Source organism: Eumetopias jubatus, unplaced genomic scaffold (assembly GCF_037043125.1).
Source record: "Eumetopias jubatus isolate StellerSeaLion01/CBP00866 unplaced genomic scaffold, mEumJub1_p1.0 scaffold_9, whole genome shotgun sequence".
Classification (NCBI taxonomy): domain Eukaryota; kingdom Metazoa; phylum Chordata; class Mammalia; order Carnivora; family Otariidae; genus Eumetopias; species Eumetopias jubatus.
The window spans coordinates 34,763,515-34,778,730 of NW_028274815.1; the positions used below are offsets into that span (position 1 = coordinate 34,763,515).

General features: G+C 56.4%; 1 protein-coding gene across 1 annotated transcript; it reads left to right on the forward strand.

Moving 5' to 3' along the window:
- Positions 1-282: 282 nt before the first annotated feature.
- On the forward strand, positions 283-10,352 carry PKDCC (protein kinase domain containing, cytoplasmic). The gene is made up of 7 exons (XM_028117177.2): positions 283-921; positions 5,309-5,431; positions 6,052-6,323; positions 6,990-7,069; positions 7,312-7,419; positions 9,029-9,202; positions 9,425-10,352. Exons 1-7 carry the CDS (start codon positions 283-285, stop codon positions 9,508-9,510), a joined length of 1,482 nt encoding a protein of 493 aa, XP_027972978.1. The 3' UTR covers positions 9,511-10,352.
- The last annotated feature ends 4,864 nt before the right edge of the window (positions 10,353-15,216 follow it).

The window sequence follows — 15,216 nt, forward strand, 5'->3', positions numbered from 1 at the left end:
AGGACGGGCTCGGGCCGGGAGCAGGGAGGCGGAGGCGGAGGGGGCGGGGGCGGGGGCGGGGGCGGCTCCGGGCCTTATAAGCGGCGGGGGCAGGGCGGGAGGGAGGCAAGTGTCAGGCCGATGTGCGGCCCGCGAGGGGCCGGGGTCGGGGCCGGGGCCGCCGGGGCCATGCGCTCGGACTGGGCAGGGGACCGGAGGGGCGCAGAGCGGAGCCGCCTCGGTGCCTGAGCCTCCCGGGGCCGGGGAGCCGTGCGGGGCCGGCCGGCTGGGGGGAGGGGAGCGATGCGGCGCCGGAGGGCGGCGGTAGCCGCGGGTTTCTGCGCCTCCTTCCTGCTGGGCTCCGTCCTCAACGTGCTCTTCGCACCGGGGTCGGAGCCTCCGCGGCCAGGCCAGTCCCCCGGACCCTCGCCAGCCCCGGGCCCGGGCCGTCGCGGGGGCCGCGGGGAACTGGCCCGGCAGATCCGAGCGCGCTACGAGGAGGTGCAGCGCTATTCCCGCGGGGGCCCCGGGCCCGGGGCCGGCCGGCCGGAGCGGCGGCGCCTGATGGACCTGGCTCCGGGCGGGCCGGGCCTGCAGCGTCCCCGGCCCCCGCGGGCCCGGCCCCTGCCCGACGGCGCCCCGAGCTGGCCCCCGGCTCCCGGCCCGGGCTCCCCCGGCTCGGGCCCGCGCCTGGGCTGCGCCGCGCTCCGCAACGTGTCCGGCGCACAGTACGTGGGCTCGGGCTACACCAAGGCCGTGTACCGGGTCCGCCTGCCGGGCGGCGCCGCGGTGGCGCTCAAGGCGGTGGACTTCAGCGGCCACGATCTGGGCAGCTGCGTGCGCGAGTTCGGGGCTCGGAGGGGCTGCTACCGGCTGGCGGCCCACAAGCTGCTCAAGGAGATGGTGCTGCTGGAGCGGCTGCGGCACCCCAACGTGCTGCAGGTACGACGGTGGGGGTGAGAGGGTGAGGGTGCGGGCTGGTCGTGCCCAGGTCCGGTCCCTCTGACTGGAAGAGAACCCTCGGTCATATAGATGAAGACTGCCCAGGTTATGCTAGGGGCAGAACCCCGACCGCAGCCGCTTCCCACTACACTACCCTGCCCCTCACTCCTGTGGGCGTCTCTTTACGGAGGGACTCCTGCGTCTCAGCTTCCACCCCATATCCTTTGAAGACAGAGACCAGGACGGAGGGTCCCAAAACTCGAGGTAGGGGTGCGAGTCTGTTAGGACTTAGGACTCTGCTTCTGGCTGGAGCTAGGATGTTGAGCACAAGGGAAGTGACCCCAAGCCACAAGACACAGAGGTCATCCCTGAGTCAGGATTCCAACTGCTGTGATAGGGCCCCCTTTCTTGATGGAATCTGAACCCTACTTCTCTCAACTTCCAGTGGCTTGTCAGGCTTTGAAGATGGGATGGGACAAAAACGGGGTTGGGAAGGGCTAGAAAGAGACCCTGTATCGGGCTTGATTCCCAGAGAATATCCCCACCCCCTACCCCACCCAGAAGCCACTGGAAGGACTGGAGGGAATTGGGTAGTAGGCCAGAAAATGCACAGCCCTTCCCAGAAGTGACCCCGCCATTCTTCAGGCCTTAAAGACAGCCCTTGGATCATGGAGGAAGCCTTAGGATCTTAGCTCAGTGCTCAGGGGACAGGCTACGGGCCTGAGGTCTCAGGGTCACATTATCAGAGCAGATGTCGCCAGTGGCTGGACGACTGAAAAGGCCAGATGCCCAGGTTCCTACTAAATGGGACTCAGTCTCTCCTGTTCACTGGGGGGCAGAAGGGAGAGATGAGACCCCACCTTGTCCCCTCCAGGCTAGACTAAGAGAGTGGGCCACTCAGCCCCAGCACTACCCTAACACACCCACTTCCTCCTCTCCCCCAGCTCTCTGTCCTTGAGTCGGCCCTAGGATTAGACAAGCTCTTCCCTTGCACATGTCTGAGCAGCCTGAGAGGGGAATCCCTGACTGGTCTTGGCCCGCTGAACAGAGGGTGCGTGCAGACTCCCCAGCAGAGGAACCTCACCCACACCCTCCACCTCCGAGCCCCCTCAAATTAACCTTTCTGCACCCAACAGAACTGACCAGAAATCTAGGAGTCCCTCCCTCCTTTTGTAATGACTGAGACCCCAGGCCTGGGTGGGTATTGCGGAACAAGAGAGAGACCAGAGAGCTATTTATATTCGTGCTGGCTCCAGGTCTCCCCAGGCTCCCCCAACTCTGGTCAGACACTTGTGACCAGGTCCTATGCCCTGAACTGGTGGCCAGAGGTCGGGCAGAGCCAACGGTTGTGGGTGGCTGTGCCTGGTTGCACAGCTGACACTGGGCCTGGAGCTTTAGGGAGTGAGCAACTGGTTACGTGGCCATTCTAACTGGGAGGATCTTGTTCTCTTCGCTTCCCAGGGGCTCTTGGGAACTTTTTGGCAACCCTGGGGTGTCAGCCAGATTCTGAGGCAGTGGCGAAGCAGGACATTAAGTGTTAGTTAATTGATTCAAGAGTCCCCCCCCCCCCCACCTCCCTTAGGACAGGTTTGAGGTTTTGATGTGCTCTCCTGTCTCTTAAGGAATTTCTCCCTCCCTCACTCACCCTACCCAAGCTTCCTGACCAGCATCTAGTTAACTGCCCCCACGCATCTCACAGAATGGTCCTCCACTTTAATGTCAGGCCCCTACCCGATTCTGAAAGCGCCCCCCAAAATACATCTATATTACATAGGTAATACATATATATTACAGCTGAATAGTTTTCACCCAAGACTGGGTCTGTCTGAGGTTGGCTGTGTGACTTTTACAGGGTCAGAGACTGGGGGTAGTTGCCCTAGGGCACCAAGTGTTAGAAGGTGGGAGGGTCCCTTTCCATCTGGGGAAAGGTAAAAAGCTACTGTGAGCGAGAAGAAAGGATCCCTGAGTTTGAGTTTAGGAACTGTTTTGGGGGTGACCGCCAGCCAGGGTCCCTCTGGCCTCTTCCTCAGGGCCACCTCTGCTGCCACGGAAGCCCACTGTGGGGTACAAGGGGGTGCTCCGGAGGCTGCAGTGAGGGTGTGCAATGTTTCAATACCTCTTACTCATTTAAAATTTCAGAATCATTTGACTGCTGAACCAGGGAGGAGCCAAAGAATGTTTCTTAGAGTTCCGGCTCCCCCAGGCCACCCGAGGCCCCATCCCCATCTCTGGCAGCCCCCAAGTTGGTTCTGTGGGTTCTACTAGAAAAGCCCCAGGTAGCATGTCCCACCATGCACCTCCCAGCACTTTCTCTGGTCTCTGGGGACCTGCCTGGGAGAGATCTATCTTTCTTCTGTCACCCCCTACACACACACACACACACACACACACACACACACACACACACTTCTCACGTGATAGATGCCTCTATAGCCCAGGGTCAAAGGGCAAAAGGGTCTTCCCTCCCCCCAACCTCCACAGTTCCAGGATCTCAGGCCTCAGATGGGGCCCCAGGCCTGCTTGGGCCCAGATTCTGGCCCCGCTAGAGTATATTTCTTCTCCCAAACGAACAAAAGATGCGACTGAAATGCTCAGCCTCACACTTCCTGGGGGGGTTAATGGTGTCTTTTTATTTTTTCCTGAGGGGTGTTGATTAATACCTCGTTAACAGCGCATTTAACGACCTCCGGGTGTTTAATAACCTTCAGAAGTTTCCCACAAAGGCTCAGACTCTGGGCAAGAAAATGAGAACCAGGCCCCTTGGGCTGCTCCCCTTACCTTCCCCCCCCACCCCCCCACCCCCACCCCACCGGGGCCTGGGGCCTCCCTGGGCTAATGCGAGGTGGGGGAGCAGAGAGAGAGCGGGGGAAGAAGAGGGTGCCTGGGACGGTCCCCTGATCCCCGGTTTGCAGCCCTCCTGATCTAATGGCGGCCCTGAGCCGTGCCTTCTCTCATGCCGGCAGGCCTGGGGCAGCTGGCTCCAGGAAGGGGAGCTGAAAGGGCACCGGGACGGAAGAGGGCACATGAGGGCCTGGAGTGGCGCTGGGAGGGGCGTGGATGATGGTAAGAAGGGTGACAGTGTGCAGGGCCATCTAACCTGTGGGCTTGGCTCCCCCCTGCTCCACAACCCCACCCTCACCCCAGCCCCCACACTGTGCAGCTCTCCCCTCTCCCTACTGTGGTCTGGACAACTCAGCCTTTGTGTTTCTACCCCACAGGGTGCTGGTTGTTTTGAGTCTCATCTGATCCCTGGCTGATGGGCAGTGTGGTGGGGGAGGCTGGAGGAAGCAGGGCCCTCTCTCTGGATGCTGGTTTAGGTGTTAATGACAAAGTCAGGCTGTGCTTCCCAGAAGTCCCTGACTAGCTGAGCTGTACCGAGCCCACCCTCGGGTCCTGTGGAGTGGGCAGGCCCTTGTGAGCATGCCCCCAAAGAACTGATCTTCCGCAGAAACCATCCCTTACTACTAATCCCATTGGTGGGTGGGACCACCCCCACAACCAACATATGCAAAGAACACCCAAGGCTGTGCCCCTTGGATGCTTTGTTCTTATAAACGCTTGTTACCAGTCCCGAGGGAGCTTGTTTTTACACCCACAAGACCAGACCTGAGAAAAAACGAAGTTGCCAGAAAGTGGAAATGATAAGGAATAAGAGGACTGGGGCATCTGAGTGGCTCAGTTGGTTAATTGTCTGCCTTCGGTCGGGTCCTGATCCCAGGGTCCTGGGATCGAGCCCTGCATCAGGCTCCTTGCTCATCGGGGAGCCTGCTCCTCCCTCTGCCTGCCGCTCCCCCTGCTTGTACTTGCTCTCTCTCTCTCTCTGTCTCTCTGACAAATAAATAAATAAAATCTTAAAAAAAAAAAAAAAGGAATAGAGGACTGGAGCAGGGGAGGAGGTAGAATACCCATTTGCTGGCTTGTTGATTAACAAATGGTATTTGTAGAAAGAACCAGGCTGTGGAATCCAAGTGACATAAATTTGAATGCTAGCTCCTGCATTAGCTGTGTGACGTTATGCAAGTAACTTAACTTCTCTGAGTTAGTTTCCTCACCTGTAAACTGGAGATTGTAAGAATCAAGTTATGCGTGTAGAATACTTAGCACAGTGCCTGGCACATGGCTGACATGTGGTATCCAGACCTGCCCATTTACCTGAGCGGCAGGAGGTAGGAGGCTGATGTCGCCCGCAGGAGCTCTGGCTGCAGGGACAGAGGGCAGGCTTCCCCGGGCCATGCTGCTGTTCTCTTCTGGCCTGAGCTGAAGCAACAGCCTAGGGATCGGGGTGGGAGGTGTGTAGTGCAGAGGGAGGGGGGCCTCTGACAGCCCAGCCCTTCTCTGTCCCCACCCCGACCCTGTGACCTAATGACCTGCCCTGGGCCTCCCCCAGCTCTATGGCTACTGCTACCAGGACAGCGAGGACATCCCGGACACCCTGACCACCATCACAGAGCTGGGTGCCCCTGTGGAGATGATCCAGCTCCTGCAGACTTCCTGGGAGGACCGCTTCCGAGTGAGCAGGGCGGAGGGCTGGGCCCTGGGCTCCTTGCTGGGATGGTTTTCCCTTAGAAGGCCAGCCCTCCAGAGCAGCTTGGACTCCTCCTCAGTCAGAAAAAGGAGGGAAAGATGGAGCAAAGCTGACTCGGCTGTCAGCCAAAGGGTTAAAAAAAGAAGCAAGACATAGAAGATCCTGACGTTTTTGTGCTCCTTACACACACACACACACACACACACACACACACGTGCATGCACGCCCGTGTAGCCTGGCTGCCAGAGGGCCAGTGTCCTAGGACTAGAAAAGACCTTAAGGTCATCTTGACCCTCCCTCTATTTCCACGCACTGGACTAAAGCCACACTCAAGATGCAACTTCGGGGAGGAGAGCCGGTATCCGCAGACTTCCTTGCAGCCTATTTCCCACCAACTCCATGTTACTTTCAGGGTCAGGCCAGCCCAGGGTTACTAGAAAATCACTGCCTTGCTCTGTAAGGCCCCTGGCCTTCAGCCCTTAGTGAGCACTGGAGCCTTTAAGAGAAAAGCCAACCGCCCCCAGCCCCAAAGGGGTGAGCCCTGGAGTCCCCCAGGCCCCCTCCCAGGAGAGAAGCCTATGAGCAGCCTTGTGTCTGCCCCTCAGATCTGCCTGAGCCTGGGCCGGCTCCTTCACCACCTGGCCCACTCCCCACTGGGCTCGGTCACTCTGCTGGACTTCCGCCCCCGACAGTTCGTGCTGGTGGATGGGGAGCTGAAGGTGACAGATCTGGACGATGCACGTGTGGAGGAGACACCGTGTGCCAGCAGTGCTGATTGCATCCTGGAGTTTCCGGCCAGGAACTTCAGCCTGCCATGCTCAGCCCAGGGCTGGTGTGAAGGCATGAATGAGAAGCGCAACCTCTACAATGCCTACAGGTGACCTCCACCCCCCCCACCCCCCACCAGGAAGGCCAGGGAGGGAGAGTGAGCCAGGGAGGGCATGGCAAGGGGAGAGCCCAGATGGGGTCCAGGAGGCCAGCCAGGGCGGGGAGACTCTGCCTTGACCAATGGAGGAGCAGGGGTGGGGAAGGTCTTCTACCCACTCAAGAAGGGAACATTCAGGCTCCCAAAGATGAGGCTAAAAATAGCTCCAAGGAGAATCTGGGGTGGGGGGTGGCAGCTGGACGCTTCTTAAAATAGTGTCAGATTCAGAGCCTAGGGCTGGTGGGACTGGCACTACCCCTTCATCCCCTGGTGCTTCAGTCTGGAAGCTCCTCACTAGGCCCCAGCTATGGGGCTGCTGTGACAGTGATCAGCTCAGGGGATAAGGTGGCACTGGGTGGTGGGGGAGTCCTGGCGACAGATGGGGAAAAGAGACCTCAGATTGCAGCGTGGTATAAAGTTAAGGTGTGGCCTTAGCATGTGTCCTGATCCCTACCCTGAGTCGGAGTAGACTCCTTGGTACGCTCTGGGGTTATGCCTGGGTGGTAGGCCTGAGGGATCAGGCTCCCTGGCCAGATTAAGGTTCTGTCCCAAGTTGGGCAGAGGAAGGATGTGTCCTCAAGGCTGGACCACTGAGCCCCTGGTTTCTCTCTGCCCCAGGTTTTTCTTCACATACCTCCTGCCCCACAGTGCCCCACCCTCACTGCGGCCTCTGCTGGACAGCATTGTCAACGCCACGGGTGAGCTCACCAGGCGCCGTCTGCTTTCCATCACCCTCCCCCAGCAGGCATGGGGACGAGAATGCCCCAGGACAGCACAGTATGACGTTTCCCAAAGTGGCATTCCGTGGCAAACCCCCTTCCCAGTCCACTGGTCACCCGGGCCCAGGTTCCAGGGGAAGAGGGGGAAAAGCAGCAGGTTGCCGACCGCAGGGAGGGGTAGGAGCACAGGCACCCTCTCCTAGCCACACTGCACTCCGCAGGAGAGCTCAGCTGGGGAGTAGATGAGACTCTGGCCCGGCTGGAGAGAGTGCTGCACCTGTTCCGGAGCGGGCAGTATCTGCAGAACATTTCAGCAGGCAGCAGAGCCGGTGAGTGGCTCCCACAGGGCTCCAGGGGCTCGGGAGGTGGGGAGCAGGGGGGATGGTGAGTGGTCCCCTTAATCGCACTAAACGGCTCATCCTCCTAAGACACACTTGAAGAGACCGCTGACTGTTTAGCCTCTACTTGGAGGTCTTCTCTCTGGCTGAGCCAGAACGACTATAATTTTGCCTTGACCTCGGGGCAGGGGGCTGGAGGGGGTTGGGCATCGACACCCCTTCTCTGGGTGGCTCCAGATCCCACTCTGTATTGACTGTGTGACTTTGAGCAGCTTCCCTACACCTTGAGCCTCATTTTTCTCTCCTGTGAATTGGGTTTAATATTTCCTGCCTCACAAAATGCTTATGGGGATTCAATGCTAGGCGAAGTGTGTGCGAGCAATTAACTTGGTTCCTGTTACACAGCTGGATTACAGAATATATGCTGGCTCCTCTTTCCTTCCTCTGCCCTTCTGGGGCTAGGAGGGAGACTGGAGAAGGCTGCGATTCCACACCGAAACCAGCCGAGAAGCCCAGGAGCACGGGGAGAATTGCAGCCCCCAGCCGTCGTCCCTCTGCTGGGGCCCTGGGGTTTATCATGGTTGGCAGGGGGGCCAGGAGTGGGCAGCCTCTGTATTCAAGGAGCTCTGGCCAGTCTTAGGGGTGGGGGAGCCCTCGTTAGCCCTGTAAATAAAGTTTAACGAGGTGAACAATGGCTGGCTCTGTCCCTGAGGACGCCGTTTATGGGGCCATAAATCACAGCCAGCCCTGGACTTTGGTCTAGTCCCTGGTAGAAGAAGGAGGCAGGAGGGCGGGGTGGCCAGAGGCCCAGGGCTTCTGCATTATCAGTGCCGAGCTGGGGCTCCCCAGGCAGCAGGAAGGACTCAGGTGAACGAGCAGCTTCCTGATTGAGGAGCTCACAGAGCCTCTGGGGGCTCTTTCTGTGTAATGGGAAGATTTTTTCCTCCACCCTCCTCCCCCAAACACCAGAGCTGTGGATTCCCCAATGGTCATTTTTGTGTTTCACGTTCATTTGCATTCCTGGTAACTTTGGAAATCCCCAACCGCCCCCTCCCTGAGGAGCTTGCCTCATCTCTCTCCCTAAGGCCCGAAGGAAGCAGGACCCAGGGGTGCTCTAAACTCTTGCTACTCAAAGTGTGGTCTGCAGACCAGCAGCACCAGAAGCTGGTTAGAAATGCCCACCCCCAAGCCCCACCCCTGACCCCCTAAATCGGGATCTGCATTTTAGCAAGAGTCCCTGGAAATTCACAGGCACACTGAAGTTTGAGAAGCCTGGCTTTAAATGTCCAAAATGTCCTGACCTCAAGCTCTGCGTGTGTGTTTATCCCACGAGGCACCCGCCGTCAGGTGCCGTCCGAACCCACTGTGCACCCTCAGATTTGGGAGCTGTGGGTCTCCCAAAAACCGAATCCGAGCTTTGCCTTTACTGGGTGCTCAGCTCAGTTCCACAGCAGTAGCTGCCTTTATCCCCAAGCGAGGGTGACTGGGCTAGCTTTCAGCTTTCAGTTAGGAAATGAGTCTTAGCCCTTTCCAGGAAGCGGCCCCAGCCCTCCTGCCTGGAAATAGAGTTCTCATTCGAGCTCCATCCCCAAACCCACAGAGTACCAGCGCCTCCCAGACAGCACCATCCCCCAGGAAGACTACCGCTGCTGGCCCTCCTACCACCATGGGAGCTGCCTCCTCTCGGTGTTCAACCTGGCTGAGGCCGTGGATGTCTGCGAGAGCCATGCCCAGTGCCAGGCCTTTGTGGTCACCAACCAGACCACCTGGACAGGTGAGCCCGTGGGAAGGGAAAGGATGTCCTGAGGGAGGTGACTGGCATTCCCTGGAAGAGACTGACAGGTAGTGGTCCCCCGTCAGAAGCCAGCTTTGATGAGAAGACAAGAAGAGATGTTGAGAGACAAGTTTACGCCGCCTCTAGGCGGTCCCATCGGGGAGAGTGGCCCCGCCTCCAGGGAGAGAAACAGTCCCGTTTATCTCTCACCTCTGCCTCCAGGTCGGCAGCTGGTATTTTTCAAGACAGGATGGAGCCACGTGGTCCCTGATCCCAACAAGACGACATATGTGAGGGCCTCGGGCTGACCTCTCGGGGGCTCAGCTGACAGCGGACTAGCTGGGCTCACCAGTGGTGGGAGGGAGGGATGGACTTGCACTAGCAGCACTGCATGTCACCTGGAAACCCCTGCAGACGAGGCTGACATCCTAGACGGTGAGGTGACCAGGACAACGTGCAATAATGCCAAATGTTAAAATGTGAGTTTACCGGTCTAGGTATGGGACTGCTGGCCCTGGGGCCAGGAATCACGGGAGCGGGGCAGGGGGATGGACTGCCTCCCCACCCCTCTGGGAGGCCAGCAAGGCTCGGGCTGGTATCCCCTTGTGGGGGCTCTGGCCCTTGCTGGGACAATTCTGTGGGCAGCCCCATCACTGTGTTCATGGTGTAAGAATGTAGCCAGAGCCCCTGCTGCTGCTGCTGCATGTCACCATCTGGTGGGGGCTGCGTGGGGACAATCGGTCACAGAGTGTTCTCTCAGCTCAGCTCTGGACAGAAGACTTGACGGGGATGCTCTGGGATGTGGGGGGTTCGGTACCCGGGGAGGCCGCCTCTGGCCACCCAACCAGGGGCACCCACAGGCCAGCACAGGGGCAGGGACAGAGGAGCCCACAAGGTATGAGCCAAGACATGGGGTCAAGGAGCAGGTTGCAGTTTGAGCCAGGACCTGGGGTGGGGGTGGGGCCGGGGCCTTTCTGCCTCATTTGCTTTCAGTGAAAGCCGCAAAGCAGCCAAAACCAGCCTCTCCCCCCTCCTGGAGTTTGTATATCCAGAAGCTTTTGTACTTCTTGTTCATTAAAATGTTTATTTTTGTAAAAAAAAAAAAAAAGTCAATCAATTAATAAATGACATTTCACGGCAAGGACTCTTCCCAAAGCCACAGTTTCTTGGGCTGACTTGTCCTCAGTTAATGTCTTTGGTGTTTCTTTGGGGAAGTAGGGGCAGGAGAGGTCATGGGGGATGACCTTTGGAGGAGTGAAATCTCCGTGGCAAACACTGAAGTTGGCAAAATGTGTTTGCAGGCCCTGCTCCCACGGCGCCCACCTCCCTCCATGGCCCTCCACATCCATGTCCGGACAAAAGACAGGAGGGACTTCCTCCCCTAGGGACGTTCACACTTTCACACACACCAGTTCTTTATATACAGAGCTTTTACCCAAAGGACTGGTGTCCTAATGGTGGGATGTCAGCCACAGTCAGGTTGCAGGGCTCTGAGCAACCTGTAGTCAGGTCAGCTTTGTCCCATTTGGGGTTGGACCTGGTCATCATCACCACTGCCCACCACAAGCTAATGGGCAATTTGTTTTCCTGAGCTTTTCTCTGAGCATAAAATATATGGAAAGTGGGGAGAAAGGAAGGTCTATAGAAAGACCAGCCCCCTCTACCTGGGCTTTAGGAGGGAGGGTCTAGCAAGGGAAGACCCAAGTGTGTGGAAACCCAGAGGGGAAAGTGAGGACCTAAGGGTTGACAATCAATCACACTGAGGCCAGAGGGAACCCAACATATCTGATACACATCTTCTAACTTGAAATCCTGCATCTTCTCTCCTGTACACTCATTCTGCTTCTAGAATATTTTCAAAGCACACAAACCTTTAAGGGCTTTAAAAAGTATAACCAAACTTTAACTCAGAACCCGATTTCTCCTCAACAGACATGGTTGTTGTAAAGTTCTCATGTCCAAGATGTCCCTGTGGTTCTAAGGGATTGAGGAGGCAATCTTAGTTCTGGAATCCTAATCATGGATGCTGCTCAGACGCTCAAGGTTGCACCTCCCTATCACCATGCCTGGCCCACACGTGCCACATCTCGCCTTTGGCTTCCTGGACTTGGTGATTGTGGGAAGCTCAGAGCTACCACAGCAGCTCAGATCATGGCTCAACCGAGTCAGATCCCAGCCGTGCTCATGCCCTTCAGGTCCCACCCTTCCACGGAGGACCTCTGCTTTCTTCAGCTCTCCAGATCCCTTTCCTCAGCTGAATTCACACGCTACAACACGTGTAGCCTGCCCCATGCCATCCAGTGTTAGATTTCCCCTGCCCTCTGTTACTCTCCAGCGGCCGACCAGCACGTGGGATTTGAGGACAGTAGGACTCATGTCATTACACTGAGACCAAGGAGGTGTCGTGGGCCTGGGGCAGGGAAGTCTGCAGGGTCTGTGTAGCTCAGAGGGAAATCAAGACCCTGATTACAGTCAGCAGACAGGCCCATAGGGCCCAGGAAGTGTGTGGCTCAGCGAGGAGAGAGAAGGCTGAAGATGAACCCAGAACTGCCTTCTAGGCTCTAGAAGTTTCTAGAAGTGGCCCGAGGAGAGGGGCAGGCGCTGGCCTCAGCAAAGTACAGTTATCATCCCAATTTTATGGACCTGAAAACTGAAGCCTAGATGACAGCTGCTAAGGGATTCAGTAAGCATTCAAATCCCACCCTAACTTCAAGCCTGTCCCAGAGGGGAGAATCGCAGCAATCTAAGGGAGACGTAGGGAGCCCTTGCTTACTTGGAGTGGGTGACTAAAATGGAGGTCCAGGGGCACCTGGGTGGCTCAGTTAAGTGTCTGCCTTTCGCTCAGGTCATGATCCTAGTGTCCTAAGATTGAGCCCCGCCTTGCTCTCCCTGCTCAGCAGGGAGCCTGCTTCTCTCTCTCCCTCTGCACCCATGCCCCCCGCCCCGCTCATGCTTTCTCACTCTCAAATAAATAAATAAAATCTAGGGGCGCCTGGGCAGCTCAGATAGTTAATGTCTGCCTTTGGCTTAGGTCATGATCCCAGGGTCCTGGGATCGAGCCCCACGTCTGGCTTCTGGCTCCTGGCTCGGTGGGGAACCTGCTTCTCCCTCTCCCTCTGCCTCTCCCCCTGCTCATGCTCTCTCTCTCTCTCTCTGTATCTCTGTGTCTCGAATGAATAAATAAAACCTTTAATAAATAAATAAATAAAATCTAAATAAAAAATAAATAAAATGGAGGTCCAGAGCACATTAAACTTTTTTAGAAAGACTCAGGTACAGGCGGCTGAGGCAATAGTAGATTGCTTCTTCCTCAGCAAGCGAGCCTTGCCTCGGAACCTAGATACCTGGGAGGAAAAATGGCCAGTCTCAGCGCTGCAGAATAAAGGGTATTCGCAGCTAGGAATGGAGAGGTGACAGAGTGCCCTGAAAGGAAAGGGACAGTGAGTAAAAAGCCTGAGGCAAAATCACCCCTCCCCCCCAAATGGCCGTTCACCGTGTAGCCACCTGTCTCCCTGGAAAACGTTCAGTTCCTGGGTACATCTTGTCCCCTTCCTGCGGAAGCCAGAACCACCCCCGCTTTCCCCAAAGTCTATGTTCTTTCCACTCCGCTGCACAGTGGAGTGGAATGATACCCGGGGCCTTGTGCATGGGAGAAATACATTCACCTAACTGAAGCCTCGGGTGATAGTCCCAGAGGAGGGAAGCCAGAGGTGGGTCCTTTCCAGGGCTGGGGAAGCAGGAAGCAACATGAGAGGGGTCACGTTGCCACTGGTCCCCCAAGAGACTCTGGAGGAATTTTGGCCCGTCCTGCGTTTTGCTCTCTGTGTCATCTGGGCTGTGACAACTCCCTGAGCCTCCGTCTCCTCGTCTGCAAATTCCAGATAAATCATATCTGCTTCACAGGAGCGTTACAGGGACCGAATGAAATTATGTAAGTAAGGGTCTTAGCCAGTGTCCGCAAACAGTACGTGTTTAGGAAAGACTGGTTGATGTGTCGTTGCTATGAGTGAGCTGAGCCCTCGGGGTTCACCTGGGACCTGGCCTGGAAGACTACCCAGGTGGGCTGGGGAGAACAGAGGCACAGCCAGACTGTCCCCACACCCCACCTCCAGCGCCCCCAACGGGGAGCACTGCCATCGCGGGGAGGAGGTGGAGCGGGGCTCTCTGGGTCAGTGCCCTGCGAGTTGAGTGTGTGGCCGACAGGAGGAAGAGGATTAACACGAAAGCAGAAAATGGGATTAGGAGGCCTCAGGATAATGTGCCCACCCGTCCGCCATCCATGACAACGGCTTCTTGCTTTCACTCTGGCTTCTGGAGCCCAAAGCATGTAAAGCTCGGTTGCCCCCTGCTCCCAGGGGCAGAGCCGGCAAAAGACTTGGTAGACTCGGAGCATGAGACTACTCAGTCGGCTAGGAAGAGGGCCAGGCTGCCTTTATGTGCCCTTACTTTCTCATTTAATCCCCATGGCGGCTCTGAAACAGGGGATGGCCCAGAAGGTGAAGAGCCAGGATGTTAGCCTCCGAAAGCCTGTGTTCCTTCCCCTTTCCCCACTGTCTCACATGGGAGCACAGCGTCCCCCGGAACCCAGGTCAGTGATGTCTCAGATCCACACGCCCCTTGGGAAGAATTCCCAGACCCACACCTGCCTTTGATAGAAAACCCAAAAGTCAATTTAAGGAGACCAGGTCTGCCTCTCTGGCTCATCCCGTAAGGGTGAGGATGTCCCCCAAAGAGCTTGACCTTTTCTCAGGACGCCTTTGGGGTCTATCATGCAGGACTTTTATTTCCCCCGGTAACCTTTTTTTTTTTTTTAAGATTTTATTTATTTATTCGAGAGACAAGCAGGGGGAGTGGGAGAGGGAGAAGCAGGCTTCCCGCCGAGCAGGGAGCCCGATGTGGGGCTCGATCCCAGAACCCTGGGATCGTGACCTGAGCCGAAGGCAGACGCTTAGCGACTGAGCCACCCAGGTGCCCCCTGAACTGAGGATCCCAGGGTTCTGGGATTGAGCCCCAGAACACCTGGGATCCTCATTATAGGGACCCAAAACTCTTGGGCTGGCGCTAAGAGCTTCAAATCTGCCATCCTCAACAGTGTAGTCTATACTGCTCTTCTTGAAACTGACATATATACCAATACACATCTATATGTATTCCCTGTGCAATGTATAATAATAACCAATAGAGTGCAATTTGAATTATCTTTCACCTAATGCTTTCCTCAACCTACCCTTGCCTATGCTGAACATCAGACCATTCACGAGTCTCCTGCGTCTCCCACAGCTTACAGCTTTTGGTTGAGATTTCTCCACAGAGAAGAGCCCCCCCGCCCCCCAATCATGAGCAAGTCAGGCAATTTCAGTGTCCAACTCCCCCCTCTCTCGAGGGCTCAGGCCACAAAATATTTCTTAAGCAGTAATCACTGCAATGAATACTGAATTACCAGACATGCCCCTGCCTTTCAGGACCTCACAATGTCACTAAAGATGTCAAAAAAACATCACTAGAGCTGTCACAAACTCCGAAGTGAGAGGAGCTGTCATGATAGGGCAAGGAAGCTGATTTGCTTGGCAAAGCAGAGTGCCTGATGGTCCCATCTCAAATCGTTAAGGGCCAGTTAACCCAGTTAACCAGGACCCTCAGGAGCATCAGTTCCCCCACCAGAAGCCCTACCAATAACACTTCTCCATCCAGAGAGAGGCTTATTTATCCTTACTCTGTCTTTCTTATCTCTAAGCCAGTTCTCTATGGTCCCCAGACATTCCCCCCATTTCCATGGCGACTCAACAGGCTTTGGCGGGGAGCCTGTCAGAAGCTTCGTGAAAGTGTAAATAGAGTGTGTCTGCTGTTTCCCCCTTATCCATACACTTATTTGGCCCTTCAAAGAGCTCTAGTAGATTAGGGAGGCACGATTTCTCCTCACCAAAGACAGGCTGCCTTTCCACAGGATGTGGGGCTTGCTCAAGTACTCCATAATCCTGCCCTGAGAGGTGCTGCTGACTGGCTCGACATGGAAA

Bases quoted from the DNA above. Each gene is read 5' to 3' on its own strand.
- PKDCC (XM_028117177.2), top strand. From the start codon at position 283: ATGCGGCGCCGGAGGGCGGCGGTAGCCGCGGGTTTCTGCGCCTCCTTC. The intron at 922-5,308 runs GTACGACGGTGG...GGCCTCCCCCAG, and splicing joins GGCACCCCAACGTGCTGCAG to CTCTATGGCTACTGCTACCA. The intron at 7,420-9,028 runs GTGAGTGGCTCC...CCAAACCCACAG, and splicing joins TTCAGCAGGCAGCAGAGCCG to AGTACCAGCGCCTCCCAGAC.